At 36.0% G+C, this 23,453-nt stretch overlaps 1 protein-coding gene and 1 pseudogene across 10 annotated transcripts; both read left to right on the top strand.

The window, feature by feature from the left end:
* Positions 1 to 4,733: 4,733 nt before the first annotated feature.
* LOC147870735 (structural maintenance of chromosomes protein 6-like) lies at positions 4,734 to 23,264 on the top strand. Of its 10 annotated transcripts, XM_087342060.1 has the most exons (10): positions 4,846 to 4,863; positions 7,917 to 8,022; positions 11,701 to 11,853; positions 17,335 to 17,494; positions 17,895 to 18,090; positions 18,648 to 18,806; positions 19,465 to 19,625; positions 21,702 to 21,791; positions 22,093 to 22,278; positions 23,103 to 23,262. In XM_087342060.1, exons 4-10 carry the CDS (start codon positions 17,348 to 17,350, stop codon positions 23,241 to 23,243), a joined length of 1,080 nt encoding a protein of 359 aa, XP_087198186.1. In that variant the 5' UTR covers positions 4,846 to 4,863; positions 7,917 to 8,022; positions 11,701 to 11,853; positions 17,335 to 17,347; the 3' UTR covers positions 23,244 to 23,262. The 10 variants fall into 10 exon arrangements, with proteins under 10 accessions (XP_087198182.1, XP_087198186.1, XP_087198183.1 ...); XM_087342056.1 differs by lacking the exon at positions 11,701 to 11,853 and having other exon boundaries at positions 4,734 to 4,863; positions 23,103 to 23,263; XM_087342057.1 differs by lacking the exons at positions 4,846 to 4,863; positions 11,701 to 11,853 and adding an exon at positions 5,079 to 5,127 and having other exon boundaries at positions 17,895 to 17,979; positions 23,103 to 23,264.
* LOC147870736 (U5 spliceosomal RNA) lies at positions 7,614 to 7,726 on the top strand (annotated as a pseudogene).
* Positions 23,265 to 23,453: the final 189 nt, after the last annotated feature.

The following is a 23,453-nucleotide window of genomic DNA, read 5'->3' as shown; positions in this document are numbered from 1 at the left end:
CATAGTTTCCATAGGGCCATGCTCTTGGATACCTATATTTATGTTAGTTTTTTTAATGGCAGATCAGAGTTATTGCTTTGCTGTTCTGTTTGCCTTATTGACATGAATTGTTCGTTATATGTTCATGAGTAGGTATTGATTAAACGAGTTGTGATTGTGTCTTTTCACTATACACTTATTGTATAATAAAATGAAAAAGCATAGTTAAAGACTAGTGATAATTCACTATATGATATGAATGAGCAAATAAGGATATATTTGCTTTTAGAGACAATTGGGCATTAAAATATCAACATGTGACTTGTGCGTAACTGAAAAGTTGTTCAGATTTGAAAGGATTCATGAATGTTCAATTGACAGTGCCTGTATCTTTCACCCTTATTGTGCATTTACAACCTATTTGTAATTTTAATTTAGTCCTTATAACCCCTAGTGATTACTGGCTTTAAGATACTTAGAGTAAAGGTGTATTACTGTAAACCTCATTTGCTATACCTTGTGTTCAAAGAAGGATGCATTAAAGAATAATCAAGTTTAGTGTGGATAAAATATCCAGTAACTTCTCTGTTATGGCATCTGACTATGATGAATGGCACAAGCACATTATTGAACCACAGTTCATTATCGAGGTGTCTTACAGGGATTTGGGGAAGTTTTTCCCAGTTTTGGCAAGTGGCCTTGAAAGAATGTGATCGTGGATTTAAAATAACTGGCTGTGATAAAATATTGCATACTGTTTTTACTCTGTATAGCAGCTAAATGTTTTTGAGAAGATCATATTACTCTGCTTGAATTTCAGAAGTATGGATGGAGGATGTCTGAGGACTGGTAAAATACAAGTATCATTGCTTATCTTGTGTCACTTGAAACACTGCGTGCCTCTACACGCCTTTACTGGTAATTGTTTTTCAATTCTCCTGCATGAAATGCATGACATTGCAATATTTTACATTGGCCAAGCTTGCCTCTTTGTGAAATTGCCATTTCTTTTGTAAGTCACAAACCCTCAAGGTAGACATGCTTGAAGAAAGGTGAAAGTACTCACACTGGGACAAATAGTTATTGGGGATTGTCTTTACAAATAAACCAATCTACATCACATACCTTGTGCAGTGATAGTTACACAATTCATCTCTTGGTTTCACACAGCATTAGAAATTACATACACTGTTCTGTCAGAAGTCTTTGTAGAACAAAGCTTGCTATTTCTTTGTGTTGAGAAACTGTTGATAATCTCTGAATATATATATATATAAATTGTAAAAGTGGTTAAAGGCATGTCAGAAACTGTTTCGTTTAAAGTTAAAATGTAATTTCCAGTATTGATGATGTTTGTACTGTTTGTTGTAAGGAATACTTTGTTGTCCATGTGGAATCCCAGGTTTCCCCTTTTTTTAGGGCAAGTGTAGAATTTTCTTATGGATCTGTCAAAGAATTACTCTGTTTAAAGTTATATGTCTTTGCAGCTATGCGTGTGCAGTTTTACAATTTTTGTTAGCAATAATGTTCATAATTTAGCAATATAAAGCAGTTGTACTGTTTAATGGACAGACAGGTTATGTAAAGCTGATGGCAAAGATCATATTAACAAGTAGTTTGAAGAAGAGGGGATGTTACTGAAATGGTTGTGAGAGTGTGAACCAGGTTGAGTAACTATGAATGTAAACACACACACAGAAACAGTTGTTTAATGCCCACTTGTCGTGTTGGTGTCAGATTTTTGTCTTGAATGTTATAAAAAGGAGAGAGTAGTCAGATTGAGATTGTCGTTGTCTATTTTGAATTAATTTTGTTTCCTGCTTGTTTCCCTTAACCTGACGTGTGGACTCATTGCAGACAGTTCAATGTTCATAAAGAGCATGCATAGGAAAACTTTGAAAGCATAATATTGTACCTTAAATGAGCATAAGAGTTTCAGCAGGATCTAGGAAAGAGCATTTAACAATCCTGAATCCATTAAGTCGTGTAATTGAATATTTTATGTGAGAGTGGTTATGAATATGAGGAAGTAACAGTTTGAAACTCAGTGGTTCTAATGCGAATGAAGGCTGGATGATCTTTTAGCTTGGGTGTAAGCGACAAGAAATGCATCAGGAATTGTTGGGGTTTCGGAGGAGGAAGCAGACTTATAAAAAGAGGGAAGATGATGTTAAATTTTGTTATTTTTGACCCAGTTTAGTGTCATCTACGTGGCTACTGTTTGTCCTGGCTAACAAGTCTCATTGGTCGGGTCAGAGCATATAGCACAAGGGAACATGGCTTCTGGTCATGGCTTAGCTCAAGTGTGTCAGGGTCAGTGTCTGCGATAGGTCACATTAGAAAGAGGTAAAATAGTTTTAGGGGCAATCACAAGAGCATGAAAGATTATAACCATCTATTTTTACTAATTCCGAAGCTTAAACTTGGTGTTTGTTTGTTATTCTTGTATATTCCCACATGTTAATGAAATGTGAATTTCATTTAAACAGCAGTACACAAGTAGCTGTCGGACATGTTATTTGAAACATAATTTTATATTAAAACTGTGAGATTTGAGAGCTGCTGTGTGGAATCTCATAAAACATTGAAGAGGACCCCGTGAGCTGAAATGTTTGGCAATGCCTGGTGTAGCTGTAGTGACATATCACACACAAACCCAAGATGGGGAGACCTCAGTTTAAGGTGCAGTGGGTTGAATGTTCTGTGGGAATGTGAGCCATACTTGACTTAGTGCGTTTGAAATGTGGAGGTGCAGATGCAGAGGTAGTAGTTTGTTAACCTCTAATGTATGAGAACTAGGGATTTAAATGCGAATACTTGAGGCTGCTAGCTGGACTCCAATTCTGGGCCGAGGCATAAGACCATTGAAGTCAGATTGTCACAGGAATATTGAAGTGTCTGAGGTACAGTGTTGTATCCCTTTTGCTTCTGTTTATAGTTATCAAGTGTTACGGATTTCGGAGCAGTTCATGTCTTATCTATATTTCAAGATTGTCAGTTGTTAGACAGCGGTCAGTAATATATCTCTTCAATAACATTGAAGGAACCCCACTTCTTGCAGGTAGCTTTGTGAGAGCTGAATATGTAGAGTTTATAGCCTGTTGTGTGTTAAGGGAAAACGATTTTTGTTTTTCTGGTGCTGATATATTCATAGGTTATTTAGCATATAAACTGTATGTCATTTATATGTTTAGCGTTGGTTGCAGTTCCTTTGCCAGCTTCTGAATTAGGTGGTTTGTAGGCTGTATGGATACCTTGTATGGTGATAATAAGTATTTGAATGGAATTGTGTGTGTGTTTTAGCAACGATCTAGAAAGTGGTTACTTTGGGGACTCAAATGGTAGTGGGAACATGATACTAACATTCACGGTTGTCCTGATATGTCCAGGGTATGAATTTGTGTGAACATTGAATTTGATTGAGCGTGATAGGGGGATGAGAAACGTAGACTGGTGAACAGAGACTAGGCAGATACAAGAAGGAGAGGTAGGAAAGGCCAAAGAGGAAGTTTAAGTGGTGGAAAATGAAGATGGTCACTATTTTTGGAATTTGAGTGTAGAGTCCTAATTTACTATGTTCCTGTTTATAAGTAGGAAGATAGAATAGGTACAAATCTTTAATGCAGCAGAAGGTTTGGCTCCTGTTGGGATGGTGGATATTCTGCAGTGTTTTTTGAACCCTTGGTATGGCAAAGCAGAGAAAGTGGCCTTGAAAACAGTGTTTAAAATTACGTAAAATATAAAATGTAATTAATTGCTTCATATTGTGAAAAATAAATTAAATTATATTAAATCCTTTAGTTTTACCCTAAACAGAAGAATTAGGAAAATAAATAAAATTTCACTTCATTTTAGTGTGCTAATTTAGAGGTTTAGGGTGATTAGATAACACATTTTCCAAATTGGAAAGTCTGACTGTGAGGCATATGATGTTCCACTTTGAGACATGTATAAATACATTTTGGTGTTTCCCGATAGGAAGAGAGACAGTCATATCCATCACATCTTGTTGGACAAAAGACAGCATTCAATTATACTTGATATAAAAGCTTTCATAGAAATTTACTGAGATAACGATCAATATCCAGTGGTTACAACAGTTGGGGAGTGACTGTTACAAAACCAGTGAGTAGCATAAAAGCTTAATAGGGAGAGATTTAATGCGAAGAAAGTACACAGTGTGAATATTAAAGACCAGGAAACAACTTTACAACTTCAGAAATATTTGAAAAAGTGTTATAGTGAACCTAACATTCTCTACCAAAGAGAATGTATGTAGTTACAAATTGAAGCAGCATAAACTATGTTTTGATGAAGAATTCTGAAAATTAACATTAATAGCAGGGGGATAGTTTTCAGTTGTAGCAAAATCAAGACAGGATGAATGGAGATAGCCTAAACAGTATAACATGAGAAAAGTTGATGTTTAACAACAGAGAAAGGGAGACAATTTGAAAAATAAAATCAACTTGAACACAAAGGAAGAACAAAAAATATTGCACATGTGTTTGAAGTGCTGACGAGAATAGTGGTTCTCTCTGCGTTTCTGATAATGTCATCTCTGGTCGCGACGACGAAGGCGCCATCATTCTACTTCGTGTGTTTGGGATTGTTTAACTAACATATTTTGTTCGTCTTCTGCTTCTTTTTTGCAACGTGATTATTAATCTATTCTGTATTTGTTAAGAAATATTGAAATAATTTGCTAAGAGCTTAATATTTTTTATTACATTATCATTTATCTTTATTAATGAGGTCAATATTTCTGTAGAATATTTCCATGATTTAATTTTTTCATGTTTTCCAGACTGCTTTTATTTTGTTGGGTTGCTCTAGGTTGTTTAGTCTGATTCTCACATTTAATCTGATTTAGACCTCGAGGAAGTAAGTATTTTAAAATATTTCGTGCAGTGAATTTTCATTATTTGGTTGTTCCACTATTGACAAATTAGTTAATCTTTTTTTATCTTTGTGATCCAATCATTCTTTTCAGATATTTTATCACTGTTTTGGTGGTGAAACTTGCTTATACATTTTTAAGAGATTATTTATTAATGTGTTAAATTTTGAATCTACATCAAGGCTGTTTAATACTCATTCCCAATTTTCATTCGATGAGAGATACATTCTTTAATAGTGTCTTCATTTGTGAGTCTGATTGGTATTCTGTACTTATGATAACTGGAGATCGATTTTTTATTATTAATATTACTAGAAGTCATACATCGTGATCAGATGGAGTAATTTTGGATTCTTATGGGGAAATTAACTGTTGCCATGACATTGGAAGATGCTACTCGAGCATTTTACACATTTTTATTGTAAATTTCAATAAGATAATTTGTATTGATGATAATGGGACCACAGTTGACGATGTTGTGCTGTAGGTTTATAAAGATAATTTATAATGCTTTGTAACTTGTTTAGGAAAGTCAGCATTGCCAGTGGGGGCTCTATATATAGCTAGGACATATATGTTGGAATGTTTAGATTCCAATTGCACAATGCAGCGTCTATTTCTTGTTATTTTAGTGACACAATACATTTATCTAATTAAATTTTAGGTTCTTTTTGGCAATAATACTTGCACCTTCTTTTACCATATTTCATCTAGAGTAAGTACTTCCAAAAGTAACATTTTCAAGTTTTACCTCTGGTGTTGGGTTAAACACAGATTAGGGTGTGTGTTTATTATTAATGGACACTGATAGTTGATCAGTTTTGTTTGAAAGTCCTCTTATGTTATGATGGTGCACCACAGAATTGTTATCTTGATTGTATTCTGAATTTAGAACTGGTTTATTAGCATTGATGTAGACATCTATCAGGTATTTGGTGACAGATTTGGGCTTAAGCCTAAAAGAAGGGTTAGATCTTACATCAGTGATTACAGGTATCCAGTTTGCACCTAATCTAATTAGCAGTGAGTTGCACAAGCTTCTACTTGCCTTCTGAATTAAGTTGTAATCCGTGTCTGGTATGATCATTCCTATTTGAGGATGAATTGTCAGTTAATCCAATATGTGATTTGTCTGCATTCCAAAGCGCACACTCAAGTAGAATATTTCCACTCCCCACCAACTTGTCTATATTGGGCCTGTCATGGTTGCAAAAGGAAAGTACTAGAAATCTGTTGACTTTGTACATTATGATTGCATAATGTCATGAAAGAGAAATTTATGGGTTCTTACTTGTTCAGTAAGCTCCTGATTATGAGTGTTTGGAATATTCATGCATTACTATTTTTTTAAATAAGCACAGGTGAAATAGGCCTTCAACTTACTTGTGGGGTGGGGGTGGGGGTTCTAAAGAAGGTGGATGAAAATCATAATAAAATTCTACTGACAGTAAAACAAAGGCTTCGTGTACTTAGGAAATTTGAGAACAGAAAATGGGCAACAGAATTTATAATAAAAGTATGTGATAGGGATTGAGTGATTCCATCCTTGAAAGAACACCATATACCAGGCTGACCTACTGATGGCGTATTTTGGGCATAGTTTTCTGGGAGTCCAGTAACACTGGTTTGATTATGGGGAAACTTTCTCCAGAGTTAGTAAGAAATGAGGAAATCAAAAGTTCATGTCATGGTGCGTGCTATGAGAAGTTTTGAAAAGATTGACAGTGAACTGAAAAATGGCTTCAGACTGAGAGTGAAGATACTGTGCCTGTTACAGATTTATTTTTATGGAAGCCCCACAACCCAAATGTTACGTCGAATTTGAAATCTGTGTGTGTATCTTGTGTTTTCTTTTGATTTGTTTGCCAGCTTTTCCAACACAGACCTTGCCCATGAATTTAAGGTGCAGTGTGTCTTTTATGTGAATGTTCGTTGCTGGTCTTGCTGTTGTTCATTTTGTTTGAGAACATTTGTTGAAACTATCTTCACTATACCAGTGTTGAAATCTTGCAGGGATTGTGACTGGATGTTGATGTGCTGGTCAGGAGATTGCTTCTGCTTTGCAAGAATTCACATGCCCATATTATTCACTTGTTACAGAACTTTCATTCAGAATTTGAATGACTTTTTTATTGTAATGACAGCTTTTGAGCACGTATTTAAATACAAGGATACAATTTGGTCCAATATAATATGGGCTTTTATAGAAATTCCCTCAATGCACAACATTTACATTTTATGATATTCGTGCAGAGATAACCGTATGGAAATGACAGATGTAACTTGGGACACTCTTAATGTCTGTCACATCTATCGTAGGTGATATACCATTGCCATTGGTTTAAATTTTTGTCATGTTCATCTTCATTGATGAATTGGTATACTAGTTTGCAGGCTGATCAGCATTGATAATTTTGCTAAAGAGCATTCACCAGTTGATTAGGCTGTTTTTTGTTAGAAAAAGAAAGTTGATTTTTAAATATTATTTGCACGAGTTTCAGCTGCAAAAGGTTAAAGTTTATACTTGAGGAAGCACCCCACTGTTTCAAGGTACCAGATTGTAAGTGGTAGGGTGTGTGTCATTACATGTTTTGGGGCGGAATTCTGCAGCATGGCGTCGTTACATACTGTTATTTCATTATACTCGTATTTCTTTCAACGTCAATAATCACACATTTCCCAAATGCTTGGGGTTTTATCTAATTTTTTATTCTACATTATTTAGCTTATTTAAAAACTCAGGTTTCCCTTGATATTCGCATAAATCTTTTGCCTTTTACTGAAGATTTCTGTTGAGGGGAACATATGGTTCATACAGTTTCATTCCTACATTTAGATTACTGATTTATTTTTTTAACTTTGTTGTATTGAGAATGTCAGAAAAAAGAAGACTTCTGTGCAGTTTTGGGATCTAACGTAATATTATTCTCAAACACTACCGTGTCCTTATCAATTCACTATTACAAATTCCATTGCCCATGTCAAATCCTAGATGAAAACTGCTTGTATTTTCTTTATACATGTTGTATGTTCACAGCAATGGAACCTGGTCCATCAAGAAAGAGAGTAAAGCATGTTGTTCAGGATCAGCTGTCTGGCTTGCAGGAAGATCCAGCTGCGTGTGCCAGCGGCCCGTCTAAAGGGTAAGTGTTCATCATTACTTCTCTCTGATGTACAGAGAATATTTCTTTCAGCACAGGGAACCTGTAAAAGTATGAAAGTAAACCACCAGGTGTATCGGAAGTCTTGACCTGATAATTTTCTAGTGATGTGTAGTGCAGTGAAATCGGCTTTCCTGTGTTATGTACCGTGGTGATACTTTATTGAGAGTGTATTGAACACGGCCTATTGAAGCAACGCATGTGGGGTCAGGATGCTCAGTCATGAGCAATTCGGTTAGAGAGAGAGAGAGAGAGCGGCTTGCTTGCACGAAACTTGTGACTGGTGGCAAGTGACGATGTCTTGCGCTTGCGCAGGACCCCGCCTTGTTTTAGTTTCGTTGTGTTTTGAGGGTCAGTTCCCTTCGTAACTCTTGGACCCAGGTATTAAATCAGAATATTCATTGCAGTGTGGATCGTTATGGTTTTCCTGTTGTCATTCGGTTATCCTTTAAGACGCTGCAACGTACGTTCATATTCGTTTTTTGCAATTTGAGGTTGTGTTGTGTTGAGTTGTTTGCGAATGTTGTGCGGGCGGTGATTGGAAGAAGAACGCTAGAAATTGACTGCATATTCGAATGTATGTGACTTGGGCAAGGGAAATTGAGTACGTTTATGCATTAATATTGTGGGTATTTTACACGTGCCATTCTGAGAAGTAAATAACTTCACTCGATTCACGCGTAATGACAAAGCCGCTACTTGTCCTTTGTTCGTGGGTTGAACGCATATCGCCATCTTCATAACTGAGGACTGAGTTGGAAATATGTTTGTAACATACTTTATTTTTGTAAAAAGCCTGGAATGTCATTGCCCAAGAATCTCTACTGTTATTGTTTGTGTATGTATGATTGAAAATTAAATTTCTTTAAGATTTTTTCTTGTGGTAAATGTTTGAACACTGTTATTTGTTTTTTCGGACAGGAATAAGTTGTCAAAAGTAATACTGTCCTCTCATCTTGCCAAAGATTTGGCCTGTTTTTATGAATGTGTTGCTGTAAAGGATCTAAAACTTGAATTTATCATCTTTGGTTTTTGAAGGTGTTTCGTCTCATCGTGATCAACATCAACATTATGGATTAAGTTTTGGCCTGCCCCATATACAGGGATTAAAGTTATTCTGTTTTTTTTTTCAGGCATTCCTGGATTGTTCTACTCTTCGGTTTATGTTGATAAAGTTGCTTTGGAATTCTGTTCTCATGCATCTTTTCATAGTTTTCATGTTGTCCTCATATTTATTATTGGTTCTTCTGTATTATCTTTGTTACATTTAAGATCCGGCATTCTGTATCCTGCAGTTTCTGTGAGGAATCACATTCCTATTGTTTCATTAATAGCCAGTGTCACGAGATGTGACAAGTTAAATTTCCATACTGAAATTTTATCTCAGTACTTATTTGATGCTGTTCTGTTTGGAAGTACCCTTTCAAACCTGTTACAGCAAATACCGAGCTTCTGTAATTTTATAAGTTGCTGTGGAATTTTGAAAACCTAGTCTTTGATTGTCCCCTTTATTTCATTGATGTCATCGAAACCTTTTCGCTTTGAATTCTAAATTGAGTTTTTGGAAGAACGAAAAGTCGCGCAATACTAAATGCGGAGGAATATGTTAAGAAATGCGCAACAGCCGGAATGGTTGTCAGAAATTTCTGCACAAACAACAGAGTGAAGAAAGCAATCACAACATTTTATTTAGAAAAACTTATATATGAAATAAACTCCCAATACAGATTTCTGTTTACATCAAAAGAGGAGGACATTCTACGTGCTCCTTGCATTTGAGTGAACTCGTCTGGCCTCTTTTATGATTCATCATACTAGACCTGTTAATTTTGAAGATTTGTTTTGGGGTTCCCATGAACCATTGTTTTATCACTTCTGATTTTCTTGGAAAGGAAATAAGGTTCTTTCTGAAGTTTTCCAGGAGTTTTGACACATTGACTTGACTCTACTTCCGCTTGTAAGTCAGCAGATGAGACAACTTTTGCAGCAGTATGTTGGTTCTTAAGATTTTGTATCAGAATGAGAATCCATCCTTATTAACTTACATTTGGTGAGATGTCTGATTTATTTGTAAACAAGTCCCCTAATTTGTATAACTTTTTATCTGCTTTACTGTTGGACTGTAAAATTTCAGTATCTTCGATGAAAGTCATTTTATTTTTTTTTAAATTTTGAAACAGCTTACCTATTTGAGGTCTGCTAATTGTTTCTTCTGTCAAAGATATTTCTGAAATGTTGCAGATGTCTATAGCAATATTGCTTATTTCATATGTTCTGCTAGTTTTTAAGAAATGTAAATTGCAAGTACGACACATGACCTTACATCGAGATTCATAACCTCTAAATGATACATCCTGTGATTTTGAATTTATGGAGAAATATTAACAGTTTTATAATGGTTGTTTCTGTTGAAATTAGAAAAACGTATCAGCATTTTGATGTTGTGATCTTTTTGTTTCTGGTGTCGCTGGGCTTCCATTGAGATCTTCGATGAATTGTTTTGGAAGACACACATTTCTTACAACTGCTCAGATTCCTTCAACAAACTTACTGAAAAGTCTGGTTATGTTTCTTCGCTCATCCTAATTTTACCATAATATTGCTGAGATGCTTTGCAGCCTCCGTCATTTGGGTGATGAGTAAGTCAGATGATAACTGGATCTTGGTGACTGACGCACAGATGCTGAATCATTTCACGTTTTTCAGTATATGCATACTCACTATGTTTCCACTCAGTGTGCATAAATGTTACGTGTGTTATTTAATAGTAAGATATTGTTTAATTACCAGGTGACTTTATGTTATGTTGTAAGTCAGGCAAGAGTTTATAGTTTATTTTCAGCTATCATCTGTTTTTGTTTTTTTGAAATTTCTGTAATTGAATAAAATATGAGAATTTTCCTTAATCAGCTTTGGTTGCCCAAGAAATGGATTGGTTGGACAAACTAGAGAAGCGATTAGGGAAATCACTTAGTCAGATGACCAGACATAAGATGGCTGTCTTCTGTGGTCTGGTATAAGTTTACCAGTGATCATTGTCTTTGGATTTGTCACTGTGGAAACCTCAAATGTTACATATTCAGTGAATCTGAAATTTACCTTCTGAGGATAATGCATGTAGACTATTTACTGTGAAGGTGATGAGTGCAGGCATTAACACATTTTTTTCCCTCGTAACTGAATGAATAGGAGTAGGGTAGTTTTGAGGGGAGAGTCTACTTTAGGGCAGTTTTCTTGCATTTATGTGAAAATACTAAGGAGACCCCACAAAAATCCTCGGTCAGAATAACTGAGTTTGAAACCTTTGAGAAGACTCCATATCTGCAGGCTATGTAGCAGTTACATTCTGAACTGGCTTATATTCATTTTCACATCTCTTGTTGAAATTTATGGATCAGAGTGAGTTCTGAGGAAATGGTCTTTCAGGGTAGCTTGCAAGGTTATAATTCTTATTTCAGTCTTCTGCACATCTCCTTGATGAGTAAACACATTAAAGAACAAACAATTTATATGGAGTTGTGTTTGAAGATTATGGAATTCCTGCAAATGATCGGTCTTTTGGCTTATATCCTAAAAAGTGTCATTCCTGGATCGCTTTCGAAGTCACTATAGCTACTTTTATGTTTTGTGAAAGTAAATGATTTAGCAATTCTTTTGAAGGACCTTGAAAACTACATTCGAAATCATCCAGAAGCTCGCCTGGCCAAGATCCAGGATATTGGACGTCATTTTGTGGATGATGGCATCATGTCACAGACAGTGAAATCAGATGTGGAGGCTACTACATCAAGGTGGAGTCGTCTGAGTCAGCAGGTAGAAATAGGGAATTCATTACTTGCTTCTTAAGTCAGCATGATGAGATGAAAGTCTGATAATGTGTAATAATGTGATTGCTCCGTATTAATCTGCTTACCTGTTTGTTTTGACTATTGTACTTTTAAGTTGCCCTCAGTGGACTTGTGGTTTGCGTTTTCGCCACTGGACCCAGGGTTCTCGGGTTCAAACCCAGCCAAGGTCGGTGGACTTTTAAGGATGATAAAACTTTCTTCAGAGGGGAAGTAAAGCCGGCGGTCTCATGTCATAGTTTTATGGCATGTAAAAGAACCTTATGAGCAGGAACAAGATGTTTTGTAAGCAAAATTCATTGGCCATTTCTCACCCGTATCTCTGTTTTTGGAGTTGCAGCCATTTTTACTGTGGTCTGCTTATTGAAAAAAGCAATTTCGGTCATGGCACTGTCCTTTCATGTCTAGTTTCCAAGCAACAGGAAGCACCATCACCAGCACTCAAATTCAGGACTGAGTTTTTGACTTTTCTAAAATATCTTCTTGGTTTCCAGGAAGAAGCACTTCAAATTTCATATGAATTAGAATATATTTTTTTGAACTGTAAGCAAACACACACACAACTCCGAAATTGAAATTAAGATTACCAACCCTATGAAAGTTATTTTTACCAAAAGATCACATGGGGATGATGTCTTGTCAGTGACATCTGAATGTAAGCTAGATGAAACACGCAATGTTGCCACAACAAATAATACTTCATTCATTGTTTGTAGTTGCGTGATTTTTGTTGTTTTGGAAGTTTGAATACTGTAAATGACCTACGTCGTATGTTTACAGAAACTGACATATGTATTGAAGTTACGTTTAGTTGAAACTTGAGGAACGAAATAGAGAACATCTAATTTTGAAGAGTGTCTCTGATGAAGTAATCTCATTTGACAGTGAAATTGAACCAGCTTGTTGTGGCAGTATGGCATCTGGTAATAAGAATAATTCAATTAAAATCTAAAATAAAATTTGGCCAATACCATGACATCCATTGAATTCTCTTGGTGTCCATCATTTTGTTGAAGGTCTCGGTTACTGGACGATATAAGCGTTGATCTGTGTGAACAAATGTTCCTAAGCTTTAAGGGTTAAGTGTCCCATTAATTTGTGTGTGTGTGGTTGGTTGAATAGGACTATATGGTCCTGTTGTGTCATGATATTGTTATAATGTTTGTATATTCAGACAAATAGCACTGTGTATGTCCAAAATGCTTCTAAGGCTTGACAGTACGTCAAAGATTAATTTTTAACCTAATCATCCACTTTAAGGAAAGGATTCTCTAACTAAGATTCACTTGAAATTTTCAAACAATTTGGAATAATTAAAAGGAATTTTGTTTTCCTGCAGAATGTCAAAATCGGACTAAACAGTCTAAAGGCAGTTTAAAATGCCCCTGTTTATATCATTATGACTGTGTATATATTTGAGGGAATGAAGTTCAGACTTCAGCTCTACTTAAAATACCCACGAGTTTATGAGATTGTCATTTTTTATTGGGAAGAAATTGAACTCTTTATATATCATAAAAGCAAGCTGTATCATACTGCAGTACTGTGGGATGTGCTATAGTTTACTACTCTTTCCAGGCAGGTGATACAATACCTTGCTCTGCTAATCCCATTGATACTCTTCAGTCAAATCACCCCTACCCCTGTCTAAATGTCTCCCCCCCTTACAAGGGTCCTGCAGCATACGTATTTGGTCCAAATATTGAACAAAAAAATCTGAGAATGCTCTTTGCTGTTTCAAGGATCTCTATGAAACAAATAACAAGATAGCATATTTAATTCTGTAGCTTCTCAGTTGGTACCTCAGCAATCGACTTGTACCCACAAGTGAATCGTCATATATTGATGTCAAATGCCACCATTTAAATTTATTTTTAAAACATTTTAAACAGTAGATTGTAGTGCCTTAAACCCAGTTTAAAATTACAGGTGACATTTCACTGTGTTTTTCTTCTTGTACAGTCTGAGGAGCAGTGGGTTAAAGAATAATAATTTTGTTGTTTATATAATTTGTTTTAATTAGTATCAAATTAGCAGTGTTCATTATATTAAATGTGTGTGTACTACATATTTACTTGTAGGTTTTATTTAGTATGTGAATGTATCACGTTACCATATCGATAATAATTTTTCTCTAAATGAGTATGAAATTAATTTTTATATATGTAGCAATAAAAAAGGGAATATCTGCCTTTAAAAATTGAGGAATGAATGTATTAACTATAATTAATAGGAAAAATTTATACCGCTGTATGTGGCTTACATCCTGAAATTGGTTACAGGTGTCAAGACTGATGTTTTCTCATCATTCCAGTGAACTATATAACAAAATATGCCACAGCTGCTTTGTTTTACTCTCTTTCCAGTTCACCATAGTCTCAGGATTCAAATCTGATACCCTAACTTTTCAGTTTTCATTATTTTCCTCAGTTCCTCTGGGTATTGCTGTATTCTGTACAATTTATAATTTACAATGTTCCTGCCAGTTTATGATAAGTGTTCCTCGGAAATGACAAAGCATTATTAAAGTAACAGAGGAATAAATATGGTTACTTTTTTCTTTAATGACAATAGCATGAGGGCCTAATGGAGCTTATGTGTTTTAGTATAAAAAGACAGCTTGTTAGGATTTTGGGATCATACTTTCTGTGCCTTGTGATGATTATCTTTTATTGAAAGTCATTCTACATTTGGCATTGCATTGGAATTTGAAAGGCATGCACTGGCCATGGCTTGATTGCATCTTGCTTTGTGAGTTAGGGATCGTACCGTATTGCTTGAGGACTCTGTCACTAGTCTGAGTAAGAAAGCTTTTATTTGTATTTGTTCTTGTGCCAGTTTTTTTAATTGTCAGTGACATTGCAGCAAAAGTATTAGTTGTAATTACAACTGTTCACCAGTACCAAACATTTTTGTCCCTCTACTGAAAGCTGTTAAACTGCGAGATCGTGAACAACGTGGCTGTGTGTACAGCTAAGGTGATATTAAACTACAGGTTGAAACTTTTACACTTATGTTATGGTATTCACCAGTAAGAGTTTTACTAATTGCTAAATTCTGTCCTGTAATTTGTGTTGATGAATTAATTATATTTAGTCTTTCAGAATCCATATACATTTCCACTCGCATACACAGCAACCTTTAAAGTATTAGCAGCTGCCCTCCACATCAGGTGCCGTTTTCATCCGCGAACGAAGGACGCGCTGCACGTACCACGCGCAGTCACAATTAGAATACTCCATTTAACTGTTGTGTGAGGCTCTTCGAACTGCATCGGAGTCACATTCGAGCTAAGAGAATCCTAATTGTTCTTCTTTAAAATGGGGACAACAACGAGCAGCGGTTGCCGTAGTAGCCCGAATGAAAAACTTAAAAGTGTTAGAGCAACGGTTTAAAAGGGGATACATTTTTGACAGCGTGTCCGAGTTCATTTTTAACTTGCGGATGGCGTTAACATTCAGGTCATTGTATCTGTCAGTTATCGTCAGGAGGCCAGAATATGTCACAAGGCTGGCCCGGATTTTTCTCTAATTTGTATTTGGAGGTGCCCAATTAGGCACTGCAATTGTAATGAATGAGCTGCTTTTCTGCCGGCCAGTGTGCAGTCGTGGCAGTCACCGGGTGAACTCGCTCGATCTTACCCGTCGAAACAATTTAACGTCAGTGGAAGGCACTATTAGTCGTCTAAAAGTTTAGTCTGTACGGAAGCCGTTTATAGTTTGGTAGATATTGACCGCCGTTTCAGATCCTTGTGCCCCCATCATCATACTCGTCGCCGTGGGGAACTCAGATCTTACCAAAATCATCTTAGTTTTTCTTTAATGACGAGTTTATAAAGCCAAGGAAACGATTCAGTCCATTATTGATTTATATAACGTTATTTTTGTAATATAATTAATGATAAATGTACCTTTCTTCAAGAACATATTGACTGAGCAGCCATTTGTTACGTTTTTATGCAGTCAATTTTCCCTTACTAACGTAAGAATCCTCAAACACGTATAGAAAATAGGTCTACTTGTTCAGTGACAAAGAACATCATCGCAGTCACATAATTACAGTTCGGGTTTCGTATTTGTGAGGCTCTGTTCTCAGCCCAAAGACCGTGCTTTCTGATGGAGGTATTTCATGATTTTCCTCAGTATCTCCAGGAAGATGCCTGGATGGTACCTTAAACTACGCCACTGGCCGTCCATCCTGAATACTTTCCGGTTAATTATTAACTAATTATTCTGTCATTCGACGCTGTCTGGTTTGCGATACTGAAGTTACGTAATTTTAAATGACCAAAACATGTTCGTGTGTGAAGAGAGACCTAGTATGTTGTTATTCTTTGCAACTAAAACAGGGCTGTGTAAACTTCTCTACATTCGAGTCGAATTGAATGTGGATGGATGTATTTGGGATCCGAGTAGAAAGAAATGTGTGCCTTGAAACCAGTTGATAGAATATTTTGTAATTTGTTCCCCCTTGTTCTGTTTCTTGTTAATTAATATTCTTTTTTTGGACTGGTCGGTTTATGTCAAATTCCATACTTTCCCCTCGATATAAACGATTTTGAGCACTTTTTGTACAGAAATGCAAACACAAAGGCTTTACGTTCTGCACGTAGTATCCAGCGTATTCAAAAATATTGTTACGATAATAAAATCTAGGAGGGCTTGATGGAGGAGACATGTAGCGCGCATTGGAGGTATATGAAATGTGTACCTCATGTTTGAAGTAAGGAGACCACTGGCAGGACACAGGCATAAATGGAAATTGACTTTGGTGGCGAGTCGAGCGAACACCATCATGTAACACGGGGAATTATATAATTACCAGCTCCTCCAAGTACGTGCCTTCCAAATTGATGTTTACCAAGAAATTCAGTGTGAATTCCTTAGATTTCTATTTCAAGCCATAAACCCAGCTCATTGTAGGATTTTAGATTTCATTGATCTAAAAATGGCATTTGACCCGTATCTCATGCGAAATTGCTCGCTCACTCTGGCCTTCACATGTCCAGATTATGTTGATTGACTAGAAGTAAATGTGGAAATTGCATATTTGTTTATTCTTGAATTCCTTATGAAATAAGACCTATTAAAAATTACGTACATCTAGTGTCTAGCTGAATGAGAATTGAGTCAGGTGGGCCTGTGTAAGCGAGTAGTGATGTGATACAGTATCGTGAAATATTTAAAATTTGAGTTTAAGCTACATATTTTGTGTGTTTTATGAGTAATTGTTTAGATGTGGTTACTTAGTTTGGATGTAAGGGAGGACGTAACAGCAGAAAGAAAGTTCTATCTTATTTCTAGGATAATTCATTCAAGAAGTACGGTTTATATGAGACAGGTATTACGCATGTAAGTTGTGTTGAAGTCTGTCAAATTAAGTTTGTTACATTTTTATGAAATTATCTAAGAAGTAAAGTTGTAGTTCTCACATGTTTCTGATTCTGTAGGTCATCTTTAAAAATGAATGTGAAAGGAGCTTCACTTGAACAAAAGAACTCTGGCAGTCGAGATGAGCGAGTTCGAGAATCAGACGATGCACCGAGCACCTCTAAATTCCGAAGAGATAATGACGGAGACGAATCCAGTTCTAGTGGACACCCCTCAAATGTGAGTTCTATGTAACTGGTGTATATGAGTCCTTATTTATAGGCACATGATTACACACGCAGAGCATAAATTATAATATGTACCAGGTTGCCATGTTACTAAATATTTGTTTTGGTGCCTGGGTTTCTTCTAAGTCGTGTATTCATGTGTGAACATTTTAAGAATTTGGATCTTGGAGTTCCACTTTTGTTGTACTGCAGATTGAAGTTTCAATCTGTGTGTCATGAATTGACAGAAAAGTGTGGAACTTTATACATTATAGGAGCCCCTGAAGATTGATTATTATAAATGTGATTGATGTGTTGCAACTGAACTAGCATGGTTCTAGTGCTCAGGGACAAGTTTGCCTCATTTGTAGAGTTTACTGCAATTTTATTTTAAAAGAATATTGACATTACAGGAACCAAAATCTGGGATCATTGAAAAAATATACATAACAAATTTCATGTGCCACTCATCCTTGGAGGTTCGTCTGAACGGAAGAGGTAATTTTGTTTTTGGGAAGAATGGCAGTGGCAAAACTGTGATAGTTTATGCTCTTGTACTTGGTTTGGGAGGTAACCCAAGAGCTATTAAGAGAGGAACCTCTTTGAAAGGTAACATATTGTAACAAGTTGCTAAGGTCATAGGTTTAGTCTTTGCTTATCTAGCTTGAATTTAGTCCAGTCTGAAAAGTCTGAGTGTACAGTCTACACAGGTAATGAACTGAAATTTGTCATCTCTTATCTTCCCTTAAAACTAATTTCCCAGTACATATTATTTATGTTTTTAAATTTCTTTAATCTGATTATATAAAATAATTCATAGTGTGTACATGTGTGAGCTTGGTAACTCAGGGGGCAGAGAAGATCCAGCATATTGTGCGCTGGATATTCTCCTACCATGACTTACCATTCCTGCACTGATGAAAAAAATTATACCATGGTATTTATTGCCAACCCATTAAGTAAATTTTGTAAGATCGTGATGTTTAATATCATCAAGCCCAAATGACTGAATTAGAGAACATGAGAATTGCGAAGGATCCCCTCAGTTAACCTAATACTGAATGAACAGTGGATTTGGTCCAAAACTTTAATTTTATTTCATATGATATTGGAAGGAAGATTAAGTGTGTGTATCAGAATTTTAGAATTGTTCCTGTTTCTTCCAGAATTTATAAAGAAGGGTAAAGTCACTGCTACCATCGAAGTGACATTGAAGAATACTGGTCACCTTAATTACGAGAGAGAACAATATGGTGACCATATAATTGTAAGGAGACGCTTCGATGCAACTGGTCGCGGCACATACGAAATAAAGTCAGAAGAAGGTACTGGGCTTTCTTTCCCTCTGCTTTTCCTTCATCTCATATATTGGATGCTCTCAACAAGAAATTTGTTATCTTTAAACAATTAGTTTTTTATAAATAAAATATGACTTGTCCCCTTCCTGATTGTATATGTGTTTTAAGAGGGCATTTTACCATGCACACTGATTATGTGTAAATGTCTGTTTCGTCATATTTGTTTCAAATATGTTCTATTTTTGGCTGTTTAAAAAGATGCGCAGATTTCAGGCCCATTTTACTGAAATTGCGTAAAAGTGTCATATTAGGCTTCTTCTTTTCTGAGAGTCCTGTTGGTCTTCCTCCATATACAGCATTATATAGGAAGTTTCAGTTTATTTCAACTCGCGTTACTTGATGTATTGAATTAATAACTTGGGTGAAGGTTGATTTACAAGATTTATGTACTGTACTCCATTCAAACTAATAGTCTCGATTGACTCTACTATATTACAAAATTTACAGCTTTTAAATATTGAAGATTTCTGTAAGTGGCACATTGCCTATCCTTTCATCTTCGTTAAATTGGCACCAGGTCCCGACCGTCTCAATGAAATAGTTTGTTTGGAGTAGCAGTTGATCACATTTGGGTCAGTGGGTTACATTACTGTGTATATCATTTCTCACTTGTTTCCTGTTGCAGGTGAAGTAATTTCCAGGAAAAAAGAAGAACTGGACAAAATTGTTTCAGCATTCAACATACAAATTGACAATCCTGTAACAATTCTGAATCGGGAAGATGTCCTGGAATTCCTAAACAGTAGCAGTTCTCAGAAGTACAAATTCTTTATGAAGGCAAGGAAGGTAGGACAAATAAAATGGTCATGTGCAGAGTCGATGTCAAATAAACGAAAGGTCACTACCATTTTAAACTCTAAGAAAGAGTATCTTGTTACATTTTTTGTATTGACGACATGTTTCAATGTGTATTACATCATCATCAGGTCTATCAATTTTAAAAACTGTTGTACATCTTGCGTTGCGTATATTGATTTGTTTGGTTTTAAGTTTTGTCTCTCCTTTAAATTTGGAGGTTGTGCTTGGATGTTTTATATTGGGTTGTAAGTGATGTGTTGTGTGTCCGATATTAAGGGACAGTAGTCTACCGTCTACCGTCCCTTAATATCTAAGAAAGAGGTTGTTATTCTGTTCAAATGTTGATTAATGTTTACAATAGAATGAGTTTTGTTACAACTTTTTTACAATTCAGATGGCTGTCATTTCCTCTTTAAATGATTAAATTGTGTAATGCACTTATTTGCATCTGCGCTGTAGTGAATGCATATCAGACTGAACAGCAGTACCAGTTTTATTTTATTCAGACAAATTTACAATTAACTTGGCTTGAGATCCCATTTTCTGTCTGTTGCCATGTGGGTTTGTAGGTGGGTACCTTTTGTCTTGGAGGAACATACTGGAGGAAATATGTTCTTCCATGACTTTGATACTCACCTGTTCTCTGTGAGAAACTCGAATTTCATCCCCACTTTCTGTTTATCCTTTCAGGAAATACGCCGTTGGTGACGGATTTTGTGGATGTCACTTGCTTTAAAAATTATATTTTTATTTGTTTGTGGTTTATTTTTCGCCACTGTCATTAGCTACTAGTTAAGACTTTATGGCATTAGATGATATATAATGGATGGGAAAGGGTGTGGAGGGAGTGCTATCTTGTCCTCACCTAATTTAAGGTACTGACCCAGGATGTGCCTGGAAGGACTGAGGGAAGTCTCAGGATAATAGGTCTCCAGGCTGAAATTTGAACCAGGGACCTCCTGTGTATAAAGCACATGGTAACTACACTGCTGCAATGGTTGTTTGTTTTATGCTGTGTTTATTCCAGAGAAATTACTACTCATTTACTATTAAAAATTGTAATACTCAGGGGAAGTAAAATAAGGCAGGAAAATTTTGTATTGTATGTAAGGAAGCCAGGGTCCACCAACTGAAGAAGAATAAGATTGTATTTGAATGTTTTCTATTTGTGCAGATTGTAATGTGCAAGCAGCCAGAAATCAGGTGACTTGTCTTCTAGGTTATGGTAGAAATTTACCAACGTTTCGGAGGCATTAAGCGCCTCTGCGATGTAGGCGAGTTTCAACCAGACTACACATTGCAACATTGCATCAACTTCATATTTATCGTGCTTGCTTACATTTTGTTAAATCTTTGTAATAGTATGAGTTACACTTGTAAATTTTGCACTGGAAGTTGCAACATCAAGTTTTGATGTAAGTGAAAGTAATAAACTCGGTGTCATTTGCAATCAATGATTAAGTGCCACTTCAGTGCAACTCCTTTGGTGTGGTACTATTAAATGAGAAATGCACATTTTTTAAAAAATGCTACTTTCATTTGAGTGAGAAATCAGACTTTGGAAGCTGCTGGCAGGGGCACAGTGGTTATGGATCAATTGTTGCTGATTCCAGACAACTGACATCACAGACATTGGACCATCACTGTTACGCTGTGCATACATTTCTTAGCTTGTTAAACATTTGTTAAGTTGTTAAATATGAATTCATGAAGCCGTTGTTGTTAATCCGCAAATATTGGTCTTGTGGGTTGTAAATCCATGTGGATTTGTATGTAAATACCAACATTCCTGAGGAACGTCCTGCTTCCATCTTTAGGGCTGAAAATATCGAGGCAGTATGTTCCTCTGAATTGTTGATATTTGTTACGTGGGTAGTATGAATCCTAGTAACTGTGGCTAATAATTTTTCACTGGATAAGGTGAAAATGCAGCTGTTCAGGTACTCCTGCCCTACCAGGTATTTTGAGTTGCATTTTTGAAGACTGTAGTAGCTGTTGTCTAATTTTATAGGAATTTGAACTGTTTCTTCTGTGGTTATTTAGTTTCTGTTTTGTATGTTTCAGGATCTAGAAAACATGATCGAACCACGTGATATGATTGATTTGCAAGTGAAGTCCCTTTTCGAGAGTTTGCTCCAAGGGTGCGGACGCAAAGTAAGAATCAGAACATTTCTCTAAAACAGTACTTCTCAACTTTTCTGTTTTATGGACAAGTAGTCTCTCTCAAATCCAACGTATTGTCAGACGTGTGGTGGGATGATATTTAATTTTAAGTGAAAAATTAATAGAAGTAAATTACATCGTATGTAGGCAAAAGTGTTTTGGGTTTGATAGTGAAAGCTGAATCAGATGTTTGATGTTTGTGGCCTCTTATGTGTTCTGTTAACTATGTTTTTAATTTGTAATGTGTTTGTGTCTCCTCAGAGACTTTGATTTTGGCAAATGTTGATTGCAGGGTGAAATTAAGATTGATCACCAAAAACAGACGTTGGAAGTGAAAGTGTCGTCTATGAATGACCCTCATGTAGAAGACATCATGCCTACAGGAGATTGTTCATACGCCATTGTTTGTTTAATCATGGCCCTTTGGGAAGCTATTAAGCCACCTTTCTATATCTTGGATGGATTTTATTTCTCTGCGGTAAGAGCAGCAAAGAGTACAATACAGTGAGAAATAGGACTTCGCAAATCCTTTTGTTCTTGTTTCCTGTTACCTAGAAATTAGTTTGTGGTACTTGGTACAGGCATTGTGCCAATTCTGCCTTGAATGATTGTTTGTGGCTTTCATTTTCTCATTCATTTATACCTTCTCGTCTTCATGGATTAAGTATCTTAATGCCTTTATCAGCCTCATCACCTTGCCAGCATCTCCCTGGTTCCCTTGTAACTCTGCCTTGTTTGTTTTAATTCTGCGCTGTATCTGGTCTGCATTCTTCTTCTGTATATGTTACACCTTATCGATTTTTGTACCATATTTTACAATTTATTTGCCCAGTATTTTGCATATTTTCAAATGTGTATGGCCAACAGAATTGTGTGATGATGTTAATGTATTTATTTTGACAGAATCATTGTACATAAATCCCTTCTAGTTTGCTTTTCACTCTGAATTCATGAGTCACAAATTCATAGTTGGAATACATTTCTAACTTTAGCGTGTGACTGTATACACCATATTTTAATTTTAATTTTAATATAGTGATTTCCACAAAGACTGAGGTATCGTAGACATAATCCTCAAATGTGACCTGTGCCATGCATGGTATTCAGAGTAAATTGTATGAGAACTGTAAGCTACGCCGTCACCAGACGACACGTAGAACGAATAAATAGGCCACATGATTTATAGGAAGCAGAGTAGGCTTTGTATAAATGTTATCCTTACATTGGCATTTCATAGGTGATTTTGTAAGTCCTTGTTTTAAGGTTTTTGTTGCTTCTTTAGTTAAATATTTTATATTTCAGGATATGATGAATCATCAAAGGATCATGAATTTACTTTCGAACCATCCCCGACAGAAGACAGACTTCCAGTTTATCTTCCTCACCGCACAACGCGTATCCGCCATTCAGTCCCATGGGGATGTTACAATACACAGGTACTAAATAAACTAAGAGCAAGATAGAATACTAAGCCTCTTCTCTGTATCAACCACGTTCATCTTCAGTGTCTGGTTGGGTTGGAGGGTTCTTGGAATATTTAATCTTTTTTGCTGTTACATTTGGTGAAAAGTTTGAAGTTGGATAGGATGTTGTGTGTGCGCATACGTGTGCCTGCATGTGTGCACATTAATGCTTTATATTGCATAAATTATA

Source organism: Zootermopsis nevadensis, unplaced genomic scaffold (genome assembly GCF_977971745.1).
Source record: "Zootermopsis nevadensis isolate Lab colony 2312 unplaced genomic scaffold, Znev_1.0 Znev_ptg000205l, whole genome shotgun sequence".
Classification (NCBI taxonomy): domain Eukaryota; kingdom Metazoa; phylum Arthropoda; class Insecta; order Blattodea; family Termopsidae; genus Zootermopsis; species Zootermopsis nevadensis.
This window is presented reverse-complemented; position numbering and strand designations above follow the sequence as displayed.